This window comes from Rhinoraja longicauda, chromosome 7 (assembly GCF_053455715.1).
Source record: "Rhinoraja longicauda isolate Sanriku21f chromosome 7, sRhiLon1.1, whole genome shotgun sequence".
Classification (NCBI taxonomy): domain Eukaryota; kingdom Metazoa; phylum Chordata; class Chondrichthyes; order Rajiformes; family Arhynchobatidae; genus Rhinoraja; species Rhinoraja longicauda.
This window is the reverse complement of record NC_135959.1, coordinates 19,950,912-19,965,764: the sequence shown is the minus strand read 5'-3', so window position 1 is coordinate 19,965,764 and position 14,853 is coordinate 19,950,912. Positions and strand designations below refer to the sequence as shown.

General features: G+C 45.5%; 1 protein-coding gene across 1 annotated transcript in view; it reads left to right on the top strand.

The window, feature by feature from the left end:
- The first annotated feature begins 874 nt into the window (after positions 1-874).
- clybl (citrate lyase beta like) overlaps positions 875-14,853 on the top strand; it is a 140,740-nt gene continuing 126,761 nt past the window's right edge. Inside the window, exons 1-2 of the mRNA XM_078403017.1 lie at positions 875-905; positions 4,381-4,452. Coding sequence (XP_078259143.1) covers positions 877-905; positions 4,381-4,452 — 101 coding nt within the window. The 5' untranslated portion in view covers positions 875-876. The remainder of the gene's footprint in view (positions 906-4,380; positions 4,453-14,853) is intronic.

The window sequence follows — 14,853 nt, the reverse complement described above, 5'->3', positions numbered from 1 at the left end:
CAACATACGACAGTCCCACCATTCCGTGAATTAACCTTGTGAGCCTAGGCTGCACGCCCTCAATAGCAAGAATATCCTTCCTCAAATTTGGAGGAATCGCAGGGGTAACATTTTCACACAAAACGAGGTTGGTGTATGTAACAAGCTGCCAGAGGGGGTAGTTGAAGCTGGGACTATCCCATTGTTTAAGAAACAGTTAGGCAGGTACATGGATAGGACAGGTTTGGAGGGATATGGACCAAGCGCAGGCAAGTGGGACTAGTGTAGCTGGGACATTGTTGGCCAGTGTGGGCAAGTTGGGCCGAAGGGCCTGAGTCCACACTGTATTACTGTATGACTTGGCTGGGTTTAACTTGCATTAAACGTTATTCCCATATCATGTATCAAAACACTAAATGGATCGATTGTAATCATGTATTATGATCAGATCATCTCAATTCAGCCCAGATCAACTCAGCCCAGCTTTCTGCTGACTGGTTAGCACGCAAAAAAAAGCTTTTCACTGTACACAATAAAGTGAACTGAGAAATCAATATGACGATGGGTCTCGACCCGAAATGTCCCCCATTCCTTCTCTCCAGAGACGCTGCCCGTCCCGCTGAGTTACTCCAGCGTTTTGTGCTGTCTTCAATATTCACACCGCTGGGTTCATGTCTGCAGGTTGATTGACAGGTGCCTGCGGGAGAGGCGACCCGCCCACCACTCGCACCCAGCAGCGCTCTCGCCCGTCGCACCAATCCGCTGCCAGCATTGGGGACGGACCAATCCCCGTCGGCCAATGGACGCCTTGCAGGTCGGGCTTCAGCCAATCGACAGCGGCGCCATCCCGGACCAACCAGCGCGCGCCCCTGTTTGGGCCAATCAGGACGCGGCAAGATGGCGGCGCTAATCGGAAGGCGGATGCTGTAAGTTGGCGGCGCTTTCCTCACCTCAGCCCAACCCACCTCTCCTCAACCCAGGCCAGCTCAGCTCACCTCAGCACAGTTCATCTCAACCCAGCCCAGCTCAACTCACCCCAGCTCAACTCAGCCCAGTCAACTCAATTCAGCCCAGTCAACTCAATTCAGCCCAGATCAACCCAGCCCAGTTCAGCTCAACTCGCCCAGCTCAACTCAACCCAGCACAGCTCATCTCAACCCAGCTCACCCCATTCCAGCTCATCTCACCCCAGCCCACCTCAACTCAGCCCACCTCAACTCAGCCCAGCTCACCCCATTCCAGCTCATCTCACCCCAGCCCACCTCAACTCAGCCCAGGCCAGCTCAGCTCACATCAGCACAGTTCATCTCAACCCAGCTCACCTCATTTCATCTCAACCCAGCTCACCTCAACTCAGCCCACCTCAACTCAGCCCAGCTCACCCCATTCCAGCTCATCTCACCCCAGCTCAGCCCAGGCCAGCTCAGCTCACATCAGCACAGTTCATCTCAACCCAGCTCACCTCATTTCATCTCAACCCAGCCCACCTCAACTCAGCCCAGTTCAGCTCAGCTCAACTCAGCGCAGCTCTTCTCAACCCAGCCCACCTCAACTCAACCCAGCTCACTTCAGCCCAGTCCAGTTCAGCTCAGCTCAACTCAACCCAGCTCACCTCAGCACAGCTACATGCATCTCAGCCCAGCTCAACGCACCTCAGCCCAGCCCACCTCACTTCAGCTGAGCCCAGCCCGCTTTAGCCTCTGCGGTGCCTGCCCGTCCTGCCTCCCCATCTCGCATATTCCTCTTTCCCCAATCTACCCCTGACCTCCCGCCCCCTCCCCACAGTCCATGAATTTGACCAATCTGCATCAATGTATTAAAGATAGAGACAAAAAGCTGGAGTAACTCAACGGAACAGGCAGCATCCCTGGAGAGAAGGAATGGGTGACATTTCGGGTTGAGACCCTTCTTGACCCGAAACGACACCTGTTCCTTCTCTCCAGAGATGCTCTATCTTTAATACATTGGATACAGTTACTCCAGCTTTTTGTGTCTAGTATCTTCGGTTTAAACCAGCATCTGCACTTCCTTCTCACACACTGCATCCGATGTATTGCTTTTTTGTGTACCTGGCCTGATCCATACGCATTTGCAAAATATATTTGCTGCATATTCATTGTTGTTGATCAAAACCAGAATACACGCATGGTAATGTTAATCAAATCATCCTGAACCGGACAAACGGCATGAATGTGCCTGAATCCTATATTGGAATTTGTGTGGAAATGATTTAACCTGACGTGATTGTTTCTTGTTGCACTTGGACCAGAGAGTGAAATTAGTCACTACATCATCCAAGCCACTGCAGCTCATACATAAATCACACTTTGCAAACAATTACCCTAGCCCTTCTGAATTCCATCACTTTCCATTTAATCAATTACTTATTTTTAAATTCTCATTGTTTTGGAATCCTTAGCTTCCCCCTCCCTGGCAATCTTCCTTGCAAGCCTTCATACATTCGTACAATACTGGGTTCTTGATTATCCTAGAATTTAGTGCCTCCATCATTAGCAATGGTTCTGGTTCTAGATATTTCCCCTTTAAGATGTCCAAAATTTTGACTAACATTTCATCATCTCCTATTATCCTTCTTGTGGCAGTGTCAAATTTTGTTTGATAAAACTCCAATGAAATGCCTTTGGATGTTTTATAACCTAATAGAACTACATAATCACATGTTTCTATTTGCTGAGGGTCAATATTATTTATACTGTGTATGTTCAATTCTGATTACCATGTGATTATGCATTCCTCATGTTAACCAATGATTCAAACCGATTATGAGTCATCATATGTAGGATGGAATAGGTGACGTTTCGACTCAAGACCCTTCTTCTGTTTCAACATTCCTTTTCTCCAGTGGTGCTGCCTGACCCTCTGAGTTACTCCAGCTTTTTGTGTCTATCTTTGGTTTAAACCAGCAGCTGCAGATCCTCCTATGTAGGAAGGAACTGCAGATGCTGGTTTACACCAAAGATAGATACAAAATGCTGGAGTAACTCAGCGGGACAGGCAGACGAAAAAGGGTCTTGACCCGAAACATCACCCATTCCTTCTCTTCAGAGATGCTGCCTGTTGAGTTAATGCTGAGTTACTCCAGCATTTTGTGTCTATCTATTAATCTTCATGGGCTGATTTCTGTTATTGCATCTGCAGCAGTAGAAAAGATGCCGTGAATATCAATAATCGACATCCATTTGTCCGAGAATCCTAAAGGTCTGGCACCTGGCTCATTAGCCTGCAATGTGAGCCCACAGTACAGTGGAATATATAGTGCTGCTGGAGCCGGGTTTGAGATCACGAGTATGGCTAAGTTTATGGCTGAATCTGGAATACTTGTATACTTCCTGTTCCCTTTAAATTCATCGGGTTCACTGGAAAATTTATTACACCACAGTGCAACATGTGAATAGAACATGGAACACATTGGCACAGCGGTAGAGTTGCTGCTTTACAGTGCCAGAGACTCGGGTTCGATCCTGAGTACAGATGCTGCACAGAGTTTGTACGTTCTCCCTGTGACCGTGTGGGTTTTCTTCGGGTGCTCTGGTTTCCTCCCACATTCCAAAGACGTGCAGGTTTGTTGGTTAATTGGCTTTGGTAAAAATTGTAAATTGTCCCTAGTGTGTAGGATAGTGCTAGTGTACGGGTGGTGATTGCTGTTCGGTGTGGACTCGGTGGGCCGAAGGGCTGTTTCCGCACTGTATCTCAAGTTCCTACAGCCCGCAATGTCTGTGGCGAACAGGATGCCAAGCTAAACAAATCTCCTCTTCCTGCATTTCCAACATATTCATGTGCCTATTTGCAAAAACAAGTGATGTAAAAGTGTGTTTGTATTTATTAAGAGTAACATCCAATAAGCTGGAAAAAATACCTGTCCAGATTATTGGAGTTTACTGTAAATGTGGCGAAGTAAAAATAAATTAATGATTTTTTTGCTGTTATTTTGAGTTTGGTAATTACAGTTTATGATATTGTTGGAGTTGCATATTCCAATTTCCTGCTTTGTAGTACCTGACGTGTCTATTACCGTTAATTACTTGATACTTCTAATTGGAAGTGCATTTTTAATTGTCTTCCATTTTGAATGTTTTAAATAAAACTTTCTTCAGTCCCACCTGATGGTAGAGGAATTCAATTAGCCCAAACCCTTCCTTTTTATCCAAGAGCCCTGCAAATTTAATTTCCATCCCTAATTCATTCTCTTTTGATATTTATTCATTATTGACTACCTCATGATGGATTTCAATTGGCCTAAATAGCCTTTGGCTGATGGCTCTCACATTGCAAGAATGCAAACATTTGGTTGCATTTCTCCCATTAGATAGTCTCTATTCAAGATGGTGACTGTTAAATACTATCCATTAGCTAGAATTAATGTTGTGACCTTATCTACAGGTTCTTCGGGAACATGGCAAGGTTTTTTCTGCAAGACCATCCCCTCAGAATAGTTGACAGAAGAGTGTATTTGTGAGTACATTTTTAAAATTGAGCATTATTGAAAAGTAGACTGTGGAATGTTGTTGCTGGTTTTACAAGGTTATAACAAGTCTGGCAATACATCTAAAGCAGCTGGTAAGAATCCTGTGTTTTTGTCAGAGACTGTTGCAGAACAGAAAGAGGACATTTAGCACATAATGCCTGTCTAGGATTTTAAGAAAGAACCTTTCATTCACTCCCAATGCCCTGATCTTTTCTATTAGCCGGGGTCGTTATTTCTCCCTTCAAATATTTATCACTGACAATGTATTCAGTTCCCCAGCCACCCCTGAGATTGTCGCCATATTTCTAATGTTATTGAATCTCAAGTTTTCTCCCAATATTTTTTTTATCCTTCTCTTTGCTTCTGCTATGGTTTTGTATGATCTTGCTCACGTTTTGGGTGGCAGAAGAGCGTTTCCAGCAGGCAATGCAACAGAATTGACTGTAGTCAAATTCAACCCTTGTGGCGGGCCAAGCCAATTTGGTATTTGGTGTCGTGTGCCAGGAGAACACAGGATTTGGCAGTTGGGATTTGAACTCGGGCACGGAACTGTATTCGGTTAATGATTAAACAGAGTGTTTACACGACGTGTGGACCTCCTCAGTGGTGACCCCGACGATCCAAAACGGCTTATTTTGGATTTTTACCATGTTTGCAGCCGGCAACCTGGACCAGCAGAATGCAGTTTCCGTTAAACTGCCCATTTTCTGGACATCACAGCCCCAAGTGTGGTTCGAACAGGCTGAAGCCCAGTTCCACATTCGACAGATCACTGCCGATACCACAAAATACTACTATGTGGTCAGTGCGCTGGACCAGGACACCGCCGGGCGGCTAATCGATTACCTTCGCCAGCCACCAGCTGCGGGTAAGTACGAGGGCCTCACAAAGCGCTCCTTTTGTGCACTTTCGGTCTCAGCCGCTGCGACAGGGCAGCCAAACTCCTTCACATGGACGGCCACGGCGACCCCAAACCGTCCACGCTTTTGAGCGAAATGCTCGCCTTGCTGAACGGCCACGCTCCCTGCCTCCTGTTCAAACAGATTTTCCTCGAACAGATGCCTGATGGCATTCACCTGCTCCTCACGGACGAGGGTTTCACCACCCCCGCTGGGTGGCTGCCTGTGAGGCCGTGCTGTGGCAGGCGAAACGGCAGGGTGGCTCCACCATCAAGCGGGTGGCAGCACTGCCTCGGCGGGTCAAGCAGCCGGTCTCAGCCTCCACCAAAGGTGCGGCGGTGAAGCTGGACACGAGCGATGCCAGCAAAAGTATGTGGTGCTACTACCACCAAAGGTGGGGTTCCGAGGCCCGCCAATGCCGACCACCCTGCGCACATTCTGGGAAAAGCCTCAGCCGGCCGCCAGTAGTGGCTACTGCAGCCGGCCTGAGGCATCGCCTCCTCTACACCTGGGACCGTCATTCAGGGTGGCGTTTTCTGGTGGACACTGGAGCGGAGGTCAGCGTTTTGCCCCCATCGGGAGCCGACACTCGTTCCGGTAAGAGGGGCCTTCTCTGGCGGCCGTCAAAGGCAGCAACATCAGGACGTACGGAGTCCGCACTATCCCACTCACTTTCGGCTCCTGTCACTTCACCTGGTCTTTCACTATTGCCGACGTCTTCCAACCGTTGCTGGGCACCTGTTTCCTCCGGGCCTTTTTCAGTCGTCACCTGAGACCTCCGGAGCAAAAGTACAGCGCTTTTGATCGAGAGCTCCTTGCGCTCTACCTGGCCATCTGGCATTTCCGCTACTTCCTCGAGGGCTGGGATTTCACGGATTTCACCAATCACAAGCCACTCGCGTTTGCCTTTGCAAAGGTGTCTGATTCCTGGTCATCCCGTCAGCAGCATCACTTAGCCTACATCTCTGAGTATACGACTTGCGTTCAGCACATCGCGGGCAAAAGCGACCGGGTTGCGGACGTGTTGTTTCACACCATCATTAATGCTATCCACGTTTTGGCCCCAGGTGTCGATTACAGGGCCCTGATTGCCGCACAGCGAGAGGATGAGGAGATGCTAGCCTACCGCACCGCCGTCTCAGGCCTGTTGTTGGAGGATGTGTGATTCGGGCCTGCTGACACCACGCTCCTTTGCGACATGTCTACGGGACAGCCGAGACCCGTCATCCCCGCTGCTTGGTGCCGCCGGATTTTCGACATGATTCATGGTTTGGCTCACCCTTCCATTCGGGCAACAACGACTCTGGTGGCGGCCAAGTTCATGTGGCATGGGTTGCGCAAGCAGGTCGCCAACTGGGTCAGAGCATGCATACCCTGTCAGACTTCAAAGGTTCAGCGTCACACCAAGCAGAATTTCGACCTGCCACACCGGCATTTCGACCACATCCACGTTGACATTGTGGGATCGCTGCCTCCACCCAGAGGTGTCACTCACCTTCTCACCATCATGGACCTATTCACGAGAAGGCCGGAAGCTCTCAGGTACCTCCACTGCGTCGTTTGCACGTGCCCTCACTGCCCACTGGGCCACCCGTTTTGATGTGCTGGTGGACATCTCCTCTGATAGAGGTGCGCAGTTCACCTCCGAGTTGTGGTCAGCAATGGGCCAGCTGTTTGGCGTTCAGCTGCACCACACTACGGCCTACCACCCACAAGCCATTGGCCTAGTGGAGCGTTTTCACCGTCACCTGCAGGTATCCTTAAAGGCACGGCTTGCGGGCCCGGACTGGATGGACGAGTTGCCATGGGTACTGCTGGGAATACGCACTGTCTCGAAGGAGGATCTGGCAACTTCCTCAGCTGAGCTGGTGTACGGCGCCCCGCTTACGGTCCATGGGGATTTCATCCCGGCAGCACGTGGACATCAGGAACCACCCTCGACCATGCTGACGCGCCTCCAGGAGAGGGTAGGCACGCTCTCTGCCGTCCCGATGACCCGCCACAGACTCGCCCCCACGTACGAACCACCGGCCCTCACAAACTGCCAGTATGTTTTCGTTCGCCGCAATTCCCCCTGTACGCCACAGCAAAGGCCTTACGAGGGACCTTTCCAGGTACTGTAACACGGTGCCACGACTTTTGTCATCGACATGGGCGCAGGCACTAGACTGTGTCCGTGGACCGTCTTAAGCCAGCACACTTGGACATTGACCAACCAGTGCAGGTGGCACAGCCCCGCTGCAGAGGGCGTCCACTGTCACAACCACACCTGCCCTCAACTCTGCCAGCTGCGACCCTGAACACAGGAGACGTGTATACACGATCAGGCCGCTTCACTCGTCACCCAAACCGCCTCTATTACTCCGGTTCTGGGGCGGGGGATCATGTGGCGGGCCGAGCCACTTTGGTATCGGACCTTCGTTTGTCGGACTCGAACTCTTGCGTAAACCAGGCATGATCTGGGCCAACCATTCACGCGGTCAGGGCGGCAGGCCGCCGTGTGCCATGAGAACAAAGGATTTGGCAGCTGGGATTTGAACTCGGGCACGCGCGGGTGTGCGACGGAACTGTATTCGGTTAATGATTAAACAGAGTGTTTACACGACATGTGGACCGCCATACTCTTTCCTTTTGTTGTTGGAAGGAACTGCAGATGCTGATTTAAACTGAAGATAGATACAAATTGCTGGAGTAACTCAGCAAGACAGGCAGCATCTCTGGATAGAAGGAATGGGTGACATTGTGGGACCGCGTGGGGTACTGGAAGGTTCGGTGCTGGGACCGCAGCTATTTGCAATATACATTAATGTCTTAAATGAAGGGATTAAAAGTAACATTAGCAAATTTGCAGATGACACAAAGCTGGATGGCAGTGTGAACTATGAGGAGGATGCTATGAGAATGCAGGTTGTGTAAGTGGGCAGATGCCTGGCAGATGCAGTTTAATGTGGATAAATGTGAGGTTATCCACTTTGGTGGCAAGAACAGGAAGGCAGATTATTATCTGAATGGTGTCAAGTTAGGAAAAGGGGAAGTACAACGAGATCTGGGTGTCCTTGTTCATCAGTCACTGAAAGCAAGCATGCAGGTACAGCAGGCAGTGAAGAAAGCTAATGTTGACCTTCATAACAAGAGGAGTTGAGTATCAGAGCAAAGAGATCCTTCTGCAGTTATACAGCGCCCTGGTGAGACCACACCTGGAATATTGTGTGCAGTTTTGGTCTCCAAATTTGAGGAAGGATATTCTTGCTATTGAGGGATTGCAGCGTAGGTTCACGAGGTTAATTCCCGGGATGGTGGGACTGTCATATGTTGAAAGAATGGAGTAACTGGACTTGTATACACTGGAATTTAGAAGGATGAGAGGGGATCTTATTGAAACATATAAGATTATTAAGGGATAGACAGGCTAGAGGCAGGAAACATGTTCCCGATGTTGGGGTAGTCCAGAACCAGGGGTCACAGTTTAAGAATAAGGGGTAGTCCATTTAGAACGGAGATGAGGAAGAACTTTTTCACCCAGAGAGTTGTGAATCTGGAATTCTCTGCCTCAGAAGGCAGTGAAGGCCAATTCTCTGGATGCTTTCAAGAGAGAGTTAGATAGAGCTCTTAAAGATAGCGGAGTCAAGGGATATGGGGAGAAGGCAGAAACTGGGTACTGATTGTAGATGATCAGCCACAATCACAGTGAATGGCGGTGCTGGCGCAAAGGGCCGAATGGCCTACTCCTGCACCTATTGCCTATTGTCTATTAATCTTGCCCTCGGCTTCACTTGGTTGTCTGATTCTCATAACTCCAGATTCCACCAAACAACATTTTGTCACTCCAAACCATAATTATATTCAAAGGTCCAGTGCACAGTGGCATGCAGCAGTTAGTGCTGCTCGGACACAGCTCCAACAACCCTGGTTTAATTCTGGTCATGTGCGCTGTCTGCCAGGAGTTTGCACATCCTGTGGCACAGTGTAGATTTCTCTCGGTGCTCCAATTTCCACCCACACGCCATTGGTATGCTGTTGTTAGGTTAATTGGCTACCATACATTATCTCCACTGTGGGTAGGTGGTAGGTGAATGATTGATAAATAATAATTTACAGAGAAACAAGTGAGAAAGTGAGACTGATGGGAATACTCTTGAGAGCCTGAATAGATTTGATGGAGCAGATGGCTTCCCTCTGAGTTTAGGAAACATTCGAAAGATATAAAACAAATGAGCTTCCATTGTTCTGAAGAAAGAGAATTCCAAAGGGTTGCAGTCCTCTAGAGGGAACAAATTCCTCCTCGTTTCTGTCTCCTCGTTCTGCAACACTGCACCCTGAGTTTTAGATTTCTTTGTGAAAAGTAAGATCTCTCAGCATCTACCCTACTCGCCCCTCTCAGAATCTTGTACATTTCAGGCACCAGAAATATGATATTCTTTGTGTTCTTTCCTTTGAGACAAGATAGTTTGTTGTCACTGCAGTTTCCTGTTTCTCTGGAAAACCCACATGTGGTTTTATTCTGCTAAATGCCACATTTGGACAATGCGTGACAAAACCCTCCGTATTGCCAAATTGCAGACATTATTAGCACACAGTTAGTTGAAATTAGGTGAATTCTACCTGGGATTTCTATGAGTTGATGTTTTTTTTAAATCTTTAATTGCCAGAATTATGAATGATTAATTTGGTATTATCTTAACAACATTAATGTATGTAAATGCATAAATTGGCAAACAATTTGCAGCAAACTTGTGAGGTTGAATTATCTCATTAAAAGTCCCTCCAGGAATTTCTGCATAATAGAAGTGATGTTGCAACATTTATCTGAAATTATCATTTGTTAGGATCATTTTTATGTAAAATTATATGTAATAACATTATATACAATTATTGTTAATAGTGAGAGTGATTTCTGCTGCCTTACCAAGAAATCAAGTTTCAGGAGCCTTAGAACGCCTGTGCTGTATGGAACAAGTTAACATCCATACAGCAGAAAACAACTTTGTTCCGCAACATTTGTTTTATAGATTCTTCTGTGTTCTGTCTTATTTTCCGTTAAGCAAATTCAAAACACTTTGGCTGCTGGAAATCCAAAATAAAAACAGAAATAGCTGGAAACACTCAGTGAGCCAGGCGGTATCCGTGGAGAGTGAGAAACAGTAAATGCCATATCTGGGATCTTTATTAGAACCAGAATGCATTAAGCCAGGAAAAGGGTAGGTTGGACTTAGCAGGAAAGGAGCTGTTAAGGAAAAGAACGATCCTTAACAATAACATTGCAGAACAAGAGTAGGGTGATGGATGGGTGGAACAGTACAAGTTTGAGTTTGGTTTTCTTTTGATCCTGTTCCTCTCCTATCTCCACAGTACATACATGCACTGTGTATGTGGCTCTGTTAGTCCTCATGTTTTGGCCATGTGCCCATTCATTCTGTGTGTTTTTTGACCTGTGTCCCAATAGACTGTTTGTTCAGAAGCCGTATTTATGACTAACCCCTGTTAGTCCTGTTACGCCTGTTGTTCTGCACCCACACCCTTGTTTCTGGAAGGTTCTTTCTATGGTGATCAGGAAATAGGAGCCTCTTTAATCTAAGTGTGCAGAAGCTCAGTCCTATCTCTGCTGAAGCCAACAGAAAAGTTTGAGCTTTGTTTGTCGAGAACTACACAATTGCCAGCTTTTAGATGGATGTATAAGCATGTCCTTAATGTTGTGGGACAAATGTGCAGGTGGGTCCATAACCTCACTCACACATTTTACTAAAATGTAATGTTATGGGATTCATATTTCACCCAATCCTCCAATCCTTTCCCCCTCCTACACCACTTCCACATTGCATTCCTCCCTGTCTGTGGACAGACAAGGCCAATCACAATATCAGCTTGCTAAACTATTGGAAGACAGTTGTTGATGCTGTTGAAGTAAGTGAGCATTACTAATGATACCAAGGGTACAGGACTTGTAGAGGTTCGAGATGTTGGGCCTGTTTTACTTAGAACTATGTCCGTTCAGGAGAGATTTAATACAAGAGTTCAAAGTCATTGTGTTTCCCATTGGGTTATGTGGACTAATTGATTCCTGTGGCATTAAGGTCAGGAATCAGAGGGCATGAGTTTAATTGGTTCCAAATGAAACAAAGGCTTAGATAGCTATTTTATTTTTATCCAGACAGTTATTGTGATCAAGAACATGCCTCCTGAAGGTATGAAAGAAGCAGATAGAATATTTCAAAAGATATTGGAGATTTCCTCAATGTAGATAAAACATGCACAGCGAAAGGGCTTGCTGCATGGGGCTTTCAGGGAGACATTTTCTGTATTATGTCATACTAAATACAGATTGCAAATGTGAAGGGTTATGAAAGTTCATTGCTCATTGATTTTATGAAACTGTTGAAAATTATAAAGGAATGTTGATTCCCCATTCCACATTCTGCTTCTCTCCTGAAGGTGCTGTCTCCTGCTGGAATACAACTTTGCTGCCACCAACTGGCAGGAAGTCTCAAATACATCTCCTAGACTCTACTCTGCATGTTTGAACTAGACAGTGAGTTTTGGATGTTTACCTAAACGCTACTGTAGCTGAGTTCAATCCTGTTCTCCCAGGCATAGAACAGTACCGCACAGGAACAGGCCCTTAGGCCCAATGTCTGTGCCAAACATGATGCCAAACCCATTTCTTATCTGCCTGCACATAATTCATATCACTCCATTATATCAACAGTTTGGATGAGAATGAACAAGGCATGATTAGTAAGTTTGCAGATGACACCAAAGTGGGTGGTATCATAGATAGTAAAGATGATTGTCAAAAATTACACCTGGGCAAGTGGGCTGAGTGAGGTGTGGCGAATGGAGTTTAATACAGATAAGTATGAAGTGTTGCATTTTGGAAAGTCAAACCAGGGCAAGCCCTTCTCAGTGAATGGTATGGCCCTGGGAAGTGTTGTGGTGCAGAGAGATCCAGAAGTGCAAGTACATAGTTCCCTGAAAGTGGTGCCACAGGTAGAAAGAGTGATCAAAAATGCAATACTCCATGTGCAGCCTAACTAAACTCTTATAAAGCTGCATCACGACTTCCTGACTCTTATACTAAATGCCCCAACCAATGAAAGCAAGCCTGCCTTACTATTCCTTTACATCTCTATGTACCTGTGTTGACGCTTTCAGGGAGATAAGAACTTGGATCCCAACATCCCTTTGTACATCAATGTTGTTAAGGGTCATCCCATTAATTGTATAATTTCTCCTTACATTCAACTTTCCCCTTATAATAGATGTGCGGCCGTAGATTTTGATTGGGATGGGGAATACCTCATGTTTTTCTACTGAGGTCCACTTCAACTTTTCAAGTCTGGCCTAACTGGGATAATTCAACAAATAACAAAACAAATTACACACAGGAGTATACTAATTAGCTGCATTAAGCCTGCTCTACTATTTAATATATCCTGGCTGATCTAATTGTAACCTCTACCTTAACATGTATATCTCACATAACATTTCACAACATTTCTGATCAAGAATCTATCTAGTTCTGACGTAAAATTATTCAAGACTCTGCTTCCCCACCCTGAAGAGGAAATATCTGAATTGCTCATCACCTTCACCACCCTACAGTAGTTCCCGATTCCAAGCACAGGATAAAAGAATTTGTCCTCATATCCCTTCAAACCCTCCTATCCTTTACCTTAAACCTCAGACGCCTAATTTTAGATATGTCTACTTTGGACAAGATTTTTCATTATCTACTCCATCTATGCTCCTTGTGCAACAAGTCTAGTTGTCCAACCTTTCTCAATAAGGCAAATTCATCCCAGTCCAGGCATTAGTAGTAAATCTTGCCTGGTCTGCTTCCAATGCATTAACATCTTTTCTTAAGTAAGGCCAGTACTATACACAATATTCCAGATGTGGTCTCACCAATAGCCTATAAAATGGAACCATTATCTTCCTACTTTTGTATTAAATTTCCCTAGCAATAAATGAAAACATTCCATTTGTTTTCCTAACTACTTGCTGGAGTGGCATTCCAGCCTTTTATAAATCATGCACTAGGATATTTGACATCCACACAGGCAAGATGTTGAATCTGGAACTTGTGGCCAAATCTCACAGCTGATCTATCTGGGACCCTTAGAGACCACGATGTATTGTTATAACAGAGAGACTTTTTGTGTGTGTTTAACAGTTTGAAAAGAATGAAGATGTGCCTTTCACCAACTTAAGCATCTCTCAGAGCATGGCACTGCCAGTGAAGTACCTTTGAGGCTGAATTATTGGTATGGAGGAAAAAGTGCAGCTCTATTTTGTTCAAAGCAGCTTCTACAATCAACAAAGTTATCAGATAATCTATTTTAGAAAAGTTAAGTGAGGGATAAATATTTATCGTGCTTCCTGCTCCTCTTTGAAATACTGCTTTGGGATTATTTTATGTCAACCTGAGAGAGGAGGAAATCTTCAATTAATGCCTTATGTAAAATGCAGCGCTTCATAGAAATATGCACCATGTCCACTCCAACCAGCGGGAATGACTTCTTCCAGCACTTGGCCCATAGCCTTCGATCCTGAAGTGATTCAAATGCTCGTCTAGAAACTTTGTCAGTGGCTCTTCTTTCCCCCACTCTCTCAGGCGGTGTTTTCCAGGTACACGCCACTCTCTGGGTGAAGAAGCCCCTCTGGTACTGCAGCTCTCTTTCGGTTCTGCATTGAAGTGTCAGCCTTATGATTGTGCTCAGTCTTGTGATTTAAGCATCTGGCATACTACTGTCAACACTGGTGGGAAGAAATACTGGTGGGAAGAATTGGTGAAATAAAAGGGGATATTCATACAAGAATGCTAAGTTTTGAGCTTATCAGCATTGGAAGAGTTAAATCCATGGGTGCATGATTTTTTTTGAAAAGTTGTGATTTAGCCATCAATTTTCCTTGTACTGTACACTGTTAAGTCATATACATCTGTACTTAATTTATAAAAGAAGTTAATGAGAAACTTCAAACAATTTAAATGTCAATTACAAAGAAAGCGTGGTTTGAAAATTCCAGTAATCTGTCCATATTGAGCATCAAACCATGTTCCCAGGTGTATATAATTCATGGCAGATGACATTCCAAAGACCCAATTACAGAGGTTCTGCTAATCTTCAACACAGGATTGAGTGCAGGAGCACACTGAGCATCTGTCACGCCATGTTGTGGCTGCATTGAGACATGTGCTCAAAGATATTACTGTACATAAAGTTTATGTCACATTAATAATGAAGTTGAACTTCAAACCTATTAGTACTTTGGACAGATGAGAAATTTGAACTTTCCCATACTACTGTAGTTCTGCAACAATAATAAAAACAAATAATCATCTGGATTATAAAAGAAACTAAGAATTTAGATTTTTACAGATTTTATTCTTGGTTTGTTGTACATTGGTGTTTGTAATTTTTGTAGCGTCTTAAGGTGCTTTGAAACTGGTAAAATTGAGTGGAGTGATGTGGACAAGTATGATGCATGTTC